Source organism: Furipterus horrens, unplaced genomic scaffold (genome assembly GCF_987537825.1).
Source record: "Furipterus horrens unplaced genomic scaffold, mFurHor1.1.pri manual_scaffold_9, whole genome shotgun sequence".
NCBI lineage: Eukaryota > Metazoa > Chordata > Mammalia > Chiroptera > Furipteridae > Furipterus > Furipterus horrens.
In genome coordinates this window covers 49,528,264-49,541,762 of record NW_028327179.1, presented here as the reverse complement: position 1 = coordinate 49,541,762, position 13,499 = coordinate 49,528,264, and the positions used below count along the sequence as shown (strand labels likewise).

Below are 13,499 nucleotides of genomic sequence, written 5' to 3'. Positions count from 1 at the left end.
GGTTTTATGGCCTCTTCTGTTTGCAGACAACTAGTCAAACACCTCAGCATGGAACAGATCAAAATAAGGAGAAACAAATTCCAGGCTACAAGGAAACTGTGGAGTCCATTTTAATTTTGTGGGGAGAGTCATTAAGAGAACTTAGAACTGTTGGAAGCTAACTATCATTCTTCTTTCCAAAACTGAAAGTTAAAGTGGGAGTAGACTTGGTTTGACTAACAACTTGTTTGAAGCTCATTTTTATGATATTTGAGTGTTCATCTATAAAGGACATTTGGATTTATGTCTGTTTTAGGTGGTCATGGGAACTGGCATTTCAGCTGGGTTTAACTTGCACGAGTCATACAATGTGGATGTCGTTGGGACACTTCCTCTGGGGTAGGAAAATAGTTTTAAGTAACAGTATGACTTGAATAATGGATCTATTACTTTTCATAACTCCTGCTTTAGTATTCTTACAATGAAAAATCTCTTTTCTACATATCAAATAGCTAAGGGTTTGGGAGTGGGGCTTGGTGGTTTTTGTTGTTTGTTTTTTAATCTGTGCATGGGTTGTTTTTTTTTTTATTGTAAAAAATGTAACAAAATTTACCTATCCCCTAACCCCTCAAAGCCGGTTTCCTCTCCTGCCGGGTAAGCATGGTAATTATTACCTACCTCAAGGGCACTGAGAGCCACAGGAGAGAGATTATGTACAATAGCTAGTACAATGCCTGGCACACACTGTAAGCGTTTGAGACAGTAATTGAAAGTTCTGTGGCTCATTATTTCACCAGCTTTTTTAGTTTCAAATCATCTATTACTTTTTGTTTCATTTTTGCTTTTATCTAACTCTTTACATTTTTTTACGCTTTTCTTTATTTGAAGGATAAGAGTGACTGTGAGTGAGCCTCTCCTGGTCTCACTCTGTTCCTCCTGTACTCTCTGGCTGTCTCTGTCTCTCTCTTATACTATCTCTCTCACTACCCTCTTCTCTTTTCTAAACAGTCAAGTCAAACATTTGCCCAGATGTTGTAAACTGACAGAACCTGGCATATTCTATTCTGTCAGATCTTGCCTCAAGTCCCATCGAAGATTCTTGTGGAAAGTACAGGGAGCAGGAGTTGCTCTTTCAGACAAAGTTCACCCCCCAGCACAAGTGTTGAAGGAGGAAAAATGCATGCTACTTCAAAACAATAAATTGCTATCATGAACATGTTACTTATGATTCAATGTAAAGGTATAACATGGTATAGTAATGTTTGCTTTTCTGTTTGGACTTGTAATTATCTCAGTTGCTGCTCACAATAACACTGTTGACAAATATCTACATCATCCCCATTTTACTGACAAGGAGGTTTATTCTCGTTTATTCTGCATATGTTTATTGTGTGCCTATTATGTGCCAGGGGTACAGCAGTTAAGAACAAAAGCAAACGTACAAGCAAAAAAGCCTTTATTCTCATGGAGCTTATATTCTACTGGGGGAGACTGACAAACAAATAGTGAGGAGAGCTATGAAGAAAAGGGAAGCTAAGTAAGGGATAGGAGGGACTGGGGTTACTGTTTTAGGTAGAGTATCAGAGAAGGTGACATTTGAGAGACATGAATGAGGTTTAGTGACTTGCAATGAGTCTCAGCCTGCACCCAGAACTGAGTCTTCCAATACTCAGTTGTGTGCACTTTCCATTACTTCACACCTGAATCACTAACATAGTCATGTGGTAAACATTATTCTGTGACTGGATCCAGGAAATAACCCTACTGAATAACCACAAATAATTTGAATAAATGTGAATGGTTACTCTTAGACTTCTTTTAAAAATCCTCATGCCACCATAATTTCTGTCTAATACTTTCCCCATTGCATTGTACCCAAACATGCTTTCCTTCTAGAAGAGCTAAGGTTTTTGTTTATTTGTTTGTTTTTGTTTTTTGTTTTTAATGACATTTTACCTTTCTGAAACTTGGCTACTCAGAAAGCTTATCTTTCTGGAATTTTGCCCAAAACCAAGCAAGAAACAAATAATGCCTTCCTACGTATCTATATACAGGGTGGGCAAAAGTAAGTTTACAGTTATTCATATGGAAAATAATACAATAATCAATAAATAATACAATAATAAACTGTTTCACCTGCTCACAACTGTAAACCTAAACCTACTTTTGTCCCACCCTGTATAATCATACTGTTTCAGTTATCTGTGAGTCTTATTGCCAAATAACAGCTCCAAAATGATGGCTTGAAGCAACATCCATTTATTTGCTCACAATTCATCAATCTAGGTAGGACTCATCTGACTGGTTCTTTTGCTGGTCTTGCGCAGCTGTAGATTTCTGGAGGTGTGACTGGAGGGTCTAGGAGGACTTCACTTCCACGCCTGATCCCGCAGCCAGAGGACTGGAACTGCTGAGGGCTGGCTGGCATCTTCTCTCCACCTGGTGTCTCCAGCAGGGTAGCTAAACTCTTTACATGGTGACTTAGGGCAGAACAGAAAAGCAGAATCTGCCAGGCCTCTTAAATCACTCACACAACATCACTTTCTCCACATTCTGTTGGTCAAAGCAAATTGCAAGATTCAACCAGAGGGGAAACAAATTCCACCTCTACATGGGAGAGCCGCACATACAAGGATAGCAGAAATTGTTGGTAATATTTGAAAGCAAATTACCACACTTATTATCTACAAACACATAAGTACATACACAATAGTGTCCAGAAAGTGACAGTTGACTATTAAAGATCCCAGCTGTGGCAATATATCCTGTTTCTTGATTTACTTCCCTTAACTCATTCCAGACTAAATCCTTGTCTCATATTCTTATTCTTCAGACCCAAAGCTGCTTCCAGACCTTCCCTCTTGATTAATGCTTGTGTAGCAAAGTGCAAGGGAAAGACAATAAGTTTTATAGTCAGACCCCCTAGGTTTGACTCCCTGCTCCATCTTGGGCAAACTACTTGCATCTTCAATCATTCTTTTTTTCACCTATAAACTGGGATAATAATGGTACGTATCTAATAGGATTGTTGTGAGGACAAATGAGATGACATTAATCAAGCATGGAACACATAATCCAGGCTTTATATGTGTTAGGTTTCTTTCCACTCTCCCTCTCCCTCTCTCTTACTCCAGAACTTGAGACATCCCCTTTTGTCACTGTGATATGACATAGTAAGAGAAATAGGCATAGGGAGGCAGGTTCTTAATGGTTGTTTTTACTTAGTGGATGAGCTGTTTGACCTTGGGCAAGTTGCTTAACCTCACTATCCCCCATTTTTCTCACTTGTAAAGTGGCCATTATGATGATGTCTAGGTTACAGGGCTACTGGAGATAAATAAGCACAGAACCTGGCACAGAGGAAACACCTAATAAACTATTGTTATTGTAAGAAGAAGAAGAAAGATATTGTGCATCAATTAACTGAGTGTTGTTGTTATTATTTAGCCCACTGCCTTGAATTGGAGCAGGTGCTTTTGAAAACCTCTCTCTCCCCTTCCCTCAGACCATTCTAGGGAATCCCAATTCTTTTCTTTTAGGACGAAGTTTCCAACCCATAAAAATGGACCACAAAAATTAGGTTGCCCATTGTGAGGCTTCAGGAGTCACACTTTTGGCCCCTTCACACTCCCAGGATTCCCAGGTGATACCCAAAGAGTATAATTTGCTGCTGCTCCTTTTACATGTTAGAAACCCACCTGGGATCCTGAGAAGAAGCAGAGTCCTTATGTGAAATAACAAGAGAAGGCAGTGAGTACCTGCTGTTGCTCAGACAGTAATTCTCCTCTAAGATAACCCTTGTCCAACACTCTCCCTGCCCTCAGACTTTGGCTCAAATGTCCTGTGGCATCAGAGCACTTCGCTGACCCTCTCTTCTTCCTGTTCTGTGTCTTATTACACCTGCCACACAGGTGCCATGAGGTATACGGTTACTCTTTTTCTAAATAAAACAGCATCTGATCTGTGCTAATAACCCATTCAGCTGGTACCCAGGGTTGGAGCCTGGAAAGAACCTATGTGTGTCCAGGAGGGTCCTTCTTTTTGCCAAACTAGAGCAAACAAGTATCCAAGCATTGATCATCTCCTTTGCAAATAATTCCCCTCTAACATGCTCCCCTTTAGTAGCATGTTTTTTCCCCTATGGCCACAACACTTGCATTAAAGTCTGCTTGATCTTTCAGGCTACTACCTCCAGCCAATCCAGACACCAGCCTCTTCCACCTTGTGTACGTGGATGCCATTGCTATCGCCATTGTTGGATTTTCAGTGACCATCTCAATGGCTAAGACCTTGGGAAATAAACATGGCTACCAGGTTGATGGCAATCAGGTAAACATTAATTTCCTGCAGCTGTTTCATAGTGATACAATCATCATGTTCTTTTATGAAAGACAGATGAACTTGATTTCTCTGTCTTGGTAGAATAATTTGTTGTTTGATGATGGATGTATATGAAGCATGAATTTATTCAGCACTACAATTGGTTTTATAATTTATGTGGATTAGATCAACAGAACACCTCACAGGCAGAAGTCAGCTGGAAAGGTGAAATCTCGAGGTGAAATATCCAATCTGAGGTTTATAGTTTGCCATGCTCCCATTGATGTTATCACTATTATTATTTTTTTAATTTTACATTTCAATTACTGTTGTTATTCAATAGATGTTATCAGTTTTTAAAGCTTACAGACAGAATAAAATGTTTTTCCAGAACCATTTTTACCCCATAGGAAGCCTTCTCTTTGGTCATTAAGCCTGGGATATATGATTCATCACTCAAACTCCACAACAGATTCTTTGTCATTGTCTTTTATAGCATAGCTCCAGATAAGGTATTTAATCCAAATACCACTAGCCGTAATTTGGGCATGGCAACATCTATTTTAACACACTGTGTGTTTCTAAAAGGAGACTAAATAATCTGCATTTATACACACAGTGATCCAACCAGGAAGAAGAACAGAAGGAGCCCTCAGAGCAGGACTCACTCTCCCAGGAGGATGCTAGCATATACTCATGGCTGAGCAAGAGCCAGGCATTCAAAAGATGTCAGTACTATGCACCATAATCCTAAGTTTCTTTCACTTAAACAACAAAAATATTTTGTCCCTTTTGTTGTGGTTCATTTTTTTAAAGCATTATTTGTGTAGAGAGTATTTGGGGAAAAATGAGGCTGTGTGCAGCATTTATCACCAACATTAAAAATTCAGTGTTTTCCCACATCTTAAATTATGTAATAATTCCTATTTTGAGCTCATACTAACAAATTCTTATATCTGAAAAGAGAATGAAGAAACAGCCTATCCTGCTGAAAATGTGTAGTATATGGGCCATCATGCCTTTCTTTGTAAAGAATAACTGATCTCTTTTGTGCTTTGTTTCCATGTGGAAAAGGAGCTCATTGCGCTGGGAATTTGCAACTCCATTGGCTCACTCTTCCAGACTTTCGCAATTTCATGCTCCTTGTCTCGGAGCCTTGTTCAGGAGGGAACTGGAGGGAGAACACAGGTGTGTATACCACTGGCCTCTCGGAACTGGTGATTGGGGTGGTAACTAAATTTTAATCCCTTGGTTCTATTGTGAATCCAAGCTGCTCTGCCTGAAGATCCATGCTCCAGTGAGCTGTGTAGTGAATCAGAGAAAGTTATGATTCATCTGATTAAAGCAAATCACAAGGAGTTAAATCTATAGGAAAGAGGTATACTGTCTAGTTAAATAAAAAAATTATACTTGCTACCTGTAAACCTCAAAATTGAGACCTAGGATGTTGTCATGAAAGCCTGAGAACTTTCTGTTCCAATGGAACATTCAATATTTGCACCACTCAATATGGTAGTCACTAACCACATGCAGCTCTTGAGCACTTAAAATTTGGCCAGTGCATCCAAGACCTGAATTTTTTTAGGTTCATTTAATTTTAATTTTTTTTTAATTTAAATAGCTTGATAGGGCTAGTGGCCACCACGTGGGACAGCAAAGTCTTGTCTGAAGTCTTCTGGCCTTTGTGGGTCTCATCAGCACCAGACATCTCCTTTTCACCATTCCTGGCAAGAACATTTCAGTCAGGGTGTTTAAGCATTTCAGCTTCTGTTTAAAAGCGGTAAGAGGAACCAAAACTTCGGAGAAGTGGGAAGGAGTTACAGGTTTATGTAATGGTTTGGATGACTTTGTTGAATCCATATTTTCTTGATCGTCCCACATTGATTCTCAAAAGTCTCAGACCAGCCTATGCCAGCCTCTTACTCATCTCCTAAAAGTCCTTTCCATGTGTCTTTTCTCATGCAGATTGCAGGTTGTTTGGCCTCAATAATGATTCTGATGGTCATATTAGCCACCGGATTCCTCTTTGAATCATTACCCCAGGTGTGTAGCTTGGACTTGGTGTGAGGTTTTCCATATGTACAGATTTTGCTATATTATTTACTTATATTTGGCGGGGGGGGCTGTCTCATGGGTTTTTACTGTGACCCTAGCAGGGTGTTTGAAAAAGAGCCAAGGCTAGGACCAAGATCATGCTCCACAATCTACTGGTCCCTGGGACCTTGGGAAAGCCCTCTCAGCCTCTCTGGGTCACAGATAAACTGTTGCCTGGCTAATTTCCAAGGTTGCTTCTCTCTTTGATCTTCTCTAACCTTATACTTCCATTTTAAATCTGAGATCACCTATGCTCATAAGACATTTTTTACTGATATATTTACTCTAATAGAGATTAAAAACAACATAGAGAAAATCATAATGTAGAAAGACCTTGGGTGAAATAATTCCTTGAATACCAAGTTTAATTCTGAACCTCTTGACTACCATGCAGGTTTGCTGCTAGGATATAAGCCTGGTTTTTCAAGGCCCATTTTAGTTAACCAAGTTCTGAAAATCCAGGTGTTCATGGCTCCAAATGTACCGTCACTGCCGTGTAGGAAGTGAGTGGGGAGAGGATGTGGGAGGGCAGCAGGAGGACAGTGAGGAGCCAGCTAAGGGAGTTCTTGGACATAAGAGTAGAAGCAAGCATGGATGTGCTGTGTTTCAGGCTGTGCTGTCGGCCATTGTGATCGTCAACCTGAAAGGAATGTTTATGCAATTCTCAGATCTCCCCTTTTTCTGGAGAACCAGCAAAATAGAACTGGTAAGTAACAAACATCATTGTTAGGTGAGTATGTCATAGTAACACATAGATTAGTGCTGATAAATATGTGAGAAAGATAAGTTGTGGCACTCAGTTGTTATATGCAGTATCCAGTTAGGCAAGGTTAGGTACCATGTGTGTGAGTGTGTGTGTGTGTGTGTGTGTGTGTGTGTGTGTGTGTGTGAGTGTAAAACTCTAGGAAGCTTTTAATAGGATTCTACATAAAGCTTTCTGTCTTTTGTTCAGACCATCTGGCTTACAACTTTTATTTCCTCCTTGTTCCTGGGATTGGACTACGGTTTGATTACTGCCGTGATCATCGCGCTGATGACTGTGATTTACAGAACACAGAGGTAAGTGCTCAGATCGGGATGGGTGTGAGTGTCCTGCCTGAGATGGCAGTGTTGACTTTAAATGTAATTGTTGACAGACTGTGGGCAAGTTGATTGTGGAGGCAGGGTTCCTAGAGTCCAGGATTAGGCACATAGTGTGTTCTCTGAATGCCTATTGAGGGAATCCACCCAGAAAATTAGCTAATATGTGTATTGTATATTCTAATTAACTAAGAACTTGCATCTATATGCTAAGAAGCACCAGGACATAGTACAAGACAATGGAATGTCAGATCAAAGACCTTAAGACATCATCTGGCTCTCAAAGCTCTCTGACCTTGAATAACTCACCTAACCTCACTGGGCCTCAATTTCTCAAACAAAACTTAAGAAAACTTACATGTTAACTGGAGATTTTTGTTTTCTCCTCACCCTTTCAGTTGACAACGCCCACCCACATCAGAGAATCTTAGGAACAAAAATAAAACCTCTTCTATTTTAGAATTAGATTAAGAAGACAGTTCTATCTACTGAGTGGGATGAGAACTTGAGTTACATGTGGCATGGCTTAAACTCAACATGATTCATTTTTGCCCTCATCTTTAAATGCTCAAGTCTTTTGTCCTGTTCAGGTCATTGGTGTGATGTGTGTTGTATGACATGTTCGGTGTGTATGTATGTAGTTGTATGAGTGCACAATTGCATTGTGTATGTGTATATGTGGAGGGTGTTTGTCATATGTGGTGCATGTATAGTTAGTGTGATGTGAGATTACTTGCTTTATGCGTGTATTGTATATGTTGGGGTTGAGGTGTAGGGTATGTGTGGTGTGGGTTGTGTGGGAAGTGTGAGGCTAGGATGGTCCTGGGAATGTGATATATGTGGAGCCCTTCTGCAAGGGTACCATGTAAGGGTCAAATATTCCTGAATTTACTAGTAAATCCATACATGAAATGTGCAAAACCTCATGTTTCAATTACATACTGGGTCCCTACACAACGGTATTTTAACACCCTCTCTATCTTTAGTCCGAGCTACAAAGTCCTTGGACAGCTTCCTGATACTGATGTGTATATTGATATAGACGCATATGAGGAGGTAGGACCTTTCTATCATTTTAAATGGTTGTAAGCATGTGATGTAATTAACTAACTAGATTTTATTTTCACCTAGAACAAAAAGTGGGGGTGAAAAGAAGGGAGGTGTAGTGGTCAAAGTGAAAAACCTGAACATATACTGACTGTCTGGATTCAATTTCATAGTTCCTACTACACCATATATTAATTGCGTGATCTCCTCATTTATTTTTCCTCTTTTTAAAATGAGGATAAGTACATATTGTTTGAATTAAAGTATATATGTATTTACAAAATACTGAAACTGAAAGGATGGTTTGTATGTGCCTGATTTTTTTCTGGTAAATTTAAACTGATGGTAAAATATTAATATTAACCATTTAATTATAGCCTTTTGGGCTATGGAATTCTACTGCTTCATTTTTAATAGTTAAAATTAGGGCTTAAAATTTCCTTGGTTTTGAATGTTCTTTTCTTACATGGAATCTCAAACACTTTTACAAAATCTTTTAAAACTAGTTTTCTCTGTTTGTTTTGTTTTCTGCTTGGGAGGAAATTCTCAGATTTTATAAGGTATTAAGAAACAAGATTGATGTTAGGATTAATGTTTTCTCCTCCTTCCAAAGAATTATATGCTGAATTACTTGTTTCCAAACTGCATACTAGAGTTCAAGGCTTCTTGATAAAATAGTCACTCTATTTTGCTTGGATTCATTTTTTTTTAATGGTTTTAATTACTTATTTTTAGAGAGAGGGGGAGGGAAGGAGAAAGAGGGGAGAACATCAATGTGTCGTTGCCTCTCATTGCACCCCCAACTGGGGACCTGACCTGCAACCCATGCCTGTGCTCTGATCGGGAATTGAACTGGCAACTCTGGTTCACAGGCTGGTGCTCAATCCAATGAGCCACAGCAGCCAAGGCTGCTTGGATTCATTTTGACTTCGCCTACATTCCATGAATGAACCAATATAAACTTTTGCTCACTTTATTTGCCTGCTTCCCAGAGTCTAAATATTTTTCAGTTCCTTTTCTTAGTGTTTTGTGGTAAAAGTGAAACACAGAAAAACTCTTTAAAGAAATGGGGCCCTGGCTGGTGTGGCTCAATGGATTGAGCACTGGCCTGCAAACCAAAAGGTCACTAGTTTGATTCCAGTCAGGGCACATGCCTGGGTTGTGGGCCAGGTCCTCAGCCGGGGGCCTGCGAGAGGCAACCAATCAGTGTTTCACACATCAATGTTTCTTTCACTGTCTTCTCCCTCCCTCCCTCTTCCTCTCTCTGAAAATAAATGAATAAAATCTTAAAAAAGAAAATGGGAAGATGTACATTTTTAAACTCAGTACTCCTTTCTCCATCAGAGAAGGAAAACTCTGACTCCAAAAAACCTCCGCTGCCTTGCGGCATACCTCTTCAGGGGAAAGGCTAAGGGAGTAAACCCCGACAGAAAATCCGGAGCCGGAGTCCCTAAGGCGGTTCGACGTTGTAGTCAACACCGGCAACTCCTGCAGCGCACCTGAAGCCAAGCTGTATTGACTCCGTCTTTCCCTTGGATCCTTCAGCTGCGAAGAGATGGGGGGTCTGCTGCATGGGCAACAGCTGGCCCTCCATATCACCCTGCCCAGGCTCTGTAGCTTCAGCGTCATCGCAAGATGTCGATTCAACATGGGAGGAGACAGATACCATGTCACTCCCGAGTCGGACTGCACAGCCATTCTCGGCCGTGCAGATAGACTCTTAAGAAGCTACACCATCGTCTCTCAAGACGGACGGCTGCCGACGACTCCTTTCTCCAGAGCATGAGTAGAGTAACATTATTTTATCTAAATATTCTTAAGAGGGCCCTTAGTTGGAAGAGTGAGGCAATTGCAGTTTTGATCCTGAACTATTTCATTGTGTTAAATTCACTAACATTTTGTTTTTCAGATTAAAGAAGTTCCTGGAATAAAAATATTCCAAATAAATGCCCCAATTTATTATGCAAATAGTGACTTGTATAGCGATGCATTAAAAAAGAAGGTGAGTCACAAGAAATTAATTGTATACTATTTCTGTATATATAACCTTTTAGAAAATTTTTTAAGAAAAAGTAATTTTAGATTTCTTATTCGGGATCATATGGGTTCCTTTGGTCGTGATTAGAACTCAACCTTGCACTGCCCAGTATACAGGAAAACTTCACAATCAATCCAGAGACTCTTAAATATATGAATGTGATAAATCTAAGTTTGAAAAATGCTACTTTAAATTTTCTCTAATACTTTAGCTTCAGGTTGTCTTGAACCAAGACCAAGAATAAGAAAAGGTACTAATGTTCTTTTAAAGAGGGCTCAGGGGACCTGAGGGCAAGGTAGAGAAAGGGTTGAGGTGGTAACTTTGCATAGAACACCATCAAATGGGGGAGATTTAAAGGTTAATTGCATTTGTGTGGGTTTCTGGGAGCCAGGAAGTGATTTTGCATGATTGCTTTTCTGTCAAGACTGGAGTGGACCCATCATTTATCCTGAGATCAAGAATGAAGGCCATGAAGAAGTACGCTAAGGAAGGCGGGAACATAAACCTTATCAACGCAACCGTCGTCAATGCGGTTAGTGGTTTCTTCGTTGTAGTTTCCCTTCTCTCCTGATCCACAGCAGCCTTCACTTTTACTCAAGATTGAAGTTATAACACATCATTAAGTCCCTAAAGTAGGAAAGGTTAGAAACAATCTAACTATCCTTTATGTATTAAAGATGCCTGATAAAATCAGTAATGGGAATGCTTCTGAAATAAGTAGTGATGTGGACCCAGCAAAACATTGTTCTAAAAAACAAAAATTACACCGCACCTTAATAAATTTTATCATTAGTACTTTGTTGTAGATTCATTCAGCTTATAGTAAAAGATCTCAAAGGCTGGTTTTTACTGTTCAGGCTTATGTATCTATGGTCTATCATGCTGAAGTTAATGGAATTATTTTAGAAGTTAGGGGGGAATGAATATGATAACTAAGGAGAATGGATTTCATTGGACAAAAATAAAATGAAGGAAAAGAAACTGAGCTAAAATTGAATATTATATACACATCTTATTTATCACATTACAAGGCTGAGATATGGCAAATATTTTAGAAAAGATCTGATATAATCTGTAGCTTAAGGCCTAAGGACTAATTTTTCCTTATAACTCTCAGGACCAAAATGTGAATTGTTCATAGAATTCTAGTGTGATTTAATTTTTGACATAGGATGCAGAAGTAGATGCAGAAGATGAAACGAAGGCTGAAGGAGAGGAGGAGGAAATCAAATATCCCCCAATAGTCATCAAGAGCACCTTTCCTGAAGAACTGCAAAGGTTTATGCCCCCAGCGGATTACGTCCACACCATCATTCTGGATTTCACACAAGTCAATTTTGTTGATTCTGTTGGTGTAAAAACTCTGTCAGGGGTAAGCATCATCTTGAACAAGTCATTTGAAATCTCAGTGCCCAGTTTTGCCATCAGTAAAATCAGAGTTGAACTACAGTCCCTTTCCAACTCTTAAAAAAGTTTTTTTTTTCTCAACTTTTGATTATGGAAAATTTCAAAAATATTCAAAAGTAAAGAGCATAGTGTAATGAACCCCCATGTAAGTATCACTCAGCTTCAACAATTATGAATTTATGATCAATCTTATTTCACGTATTCCCCACACCCACTTTCCCCTTATTTTGAAGCACATACCAGTCAACATATCATCTATCAATATTTCAATATATATTTCTACTAAAAGTCATTATTACCATACATTACACCTAAATAAAATTTACCAAGAATTCTTTGATGTCTTTAATTATGACTGTCGATATAAAAATAAAAAGAAATAAACATTTTTAAACGATTAGCTCAAAAATGCATAATTATTGAAGCAGAGTAGTTCAAGTGAATGTACTAGTGTTTTATGTCAGTGAAATACAAATCGGTGAAAAGAGACTTGTATCTGGCACAGTTAAGAGAAACTAAACTTTATTTCAACATTATTACAGATTGTAAAAGAGTATGGAGATGTCGGTATTTATGTGTATTTTGCAGGATGCAGTGGTAAGTACACTTCTAGAATGAGGAGAAGTAGTAATATTTTGATTTTGCTTCTCTTTTTTTTAAGGAAATATTTCCCCTTAATTTTAGTTTTTGGTGAAAATGAAAATTATTCTTCTGAAAATCACTCTAACACTGGCTTTGCAATGAGCTACTTCCAGGCATTGCTGTCACTGGACTACTAGTGACAGTCCTGAACTGGAGCTGGTGGGAAGGGACTAATAAACCATTGCTCTGGGCTGGTATACTTTTTAGTAATTATTTAATGAATGCCGTAAACATAATTATATAAGATCGCTTAGGTTTTTGCATACATTTGCTGTTTTTTATATTAAATTTTGGCTAAAACAGTGTTTGAAAATGAACTGCTTGACAGTGTACTCTGTAGGCATATTGTGAATGAGCAGGGACTCACACCTTGCTAGTGAGTGCAAAATGCAACAGCCCCTCTAGAGACTTTCAAAATCACCAATGCATTTGCCCTTTAACCCAGCAAATCCAGCAATGTGCTACACACATTGAAATGAAACACGTGCATGGTTAGTCACTATGGTACTGTCTATAAAAACAAAAGACTGGAAAAACTCAACTATCACACAAAAGGGACCAGTTAAATTAACTCGGCTATACCCACAAGATCAAATACCATGTAGTCATAAAAAATTAAGTGAAAAGGCTAAGTGTTTTAAAAATTCAGAATAATATAAATAGCATGCTTTCTTTTGGGTAAGGAGTGAAAATAAGAATATTTGTTTATATATTTACTTACAGATGCATAAATACATAAGGGAAGAATACCAAAAGAATAGTAAAAGTAGCTTCCTGCACTAGGGGTGTGATGTCATGGGTTCAGGGATTGGAATGAGACTTTTTATATAGTATTTTAATATTTAAACTGTATGAAAGTGTTATTCTTTTTAATGTTCAAAACTAATACCCA

At 38.7% G+C, this 13,499-nt stretch overlaps 1 protein-coding gene across 1 annotated transcript in view; it reads left to right on the top strand.

Annotated features, from left to right (window-relative positions):
- The window catches only part of SLC26A5 (solute carrier family 26 member 5), a 35,963-nt gene that overhangs the window by 22,245 nt on the left and 219 nt on the right, over nucleotides 1–13,499 (top strand). The window contains exons 7-17 of the mRNA XM_090286739.1: nucleotides 296–378; nucleotides 4,161–4,308; nucleotides 5,374–5,487; nucleotides 6,265–6,342; nucleotides 7,004–7,099; nucleotides 7,346–7,452; nucleotides 8,460–8,529; nucleotides 10,430–10,522; nucleotides 10,983–11,090; nucleotides 11,730–11,930; nucleotides 12,508–12,562. Coding sequence (XP_090142865.1) covers nucleotides 296–378; nucleotides 4,161–4,308; nucleotides 5,374–5,487; nucleotides 6,265–6,342; nucleotides 7,004–7,099; nucleotides 7,346–7,452; nucleotides 8,460–8,529; nucleotides 10,430–10,522; nucleotides 10,983–11,090; nucleotides 11,730–11,930; nucleotides 12,508–12,562 — 1,153 coding nt within the window. The remainder of the gene's footprint in view (nucleotides 1–295; nucleotides 379–4,160; nucleotides 4,309–5,373; nucleotides 5,488–6,264; nucleotides 6,343–7,003; nucleotides 7,100–7,345; nucleotides 7,453–8,459; nucleotides 8,530–10,429; nucleotides 10,523–10,982; nucleotides 11,091–11,729; nucleotides 11,931–12,507; nucleotides 12,563–13,499) is intronic.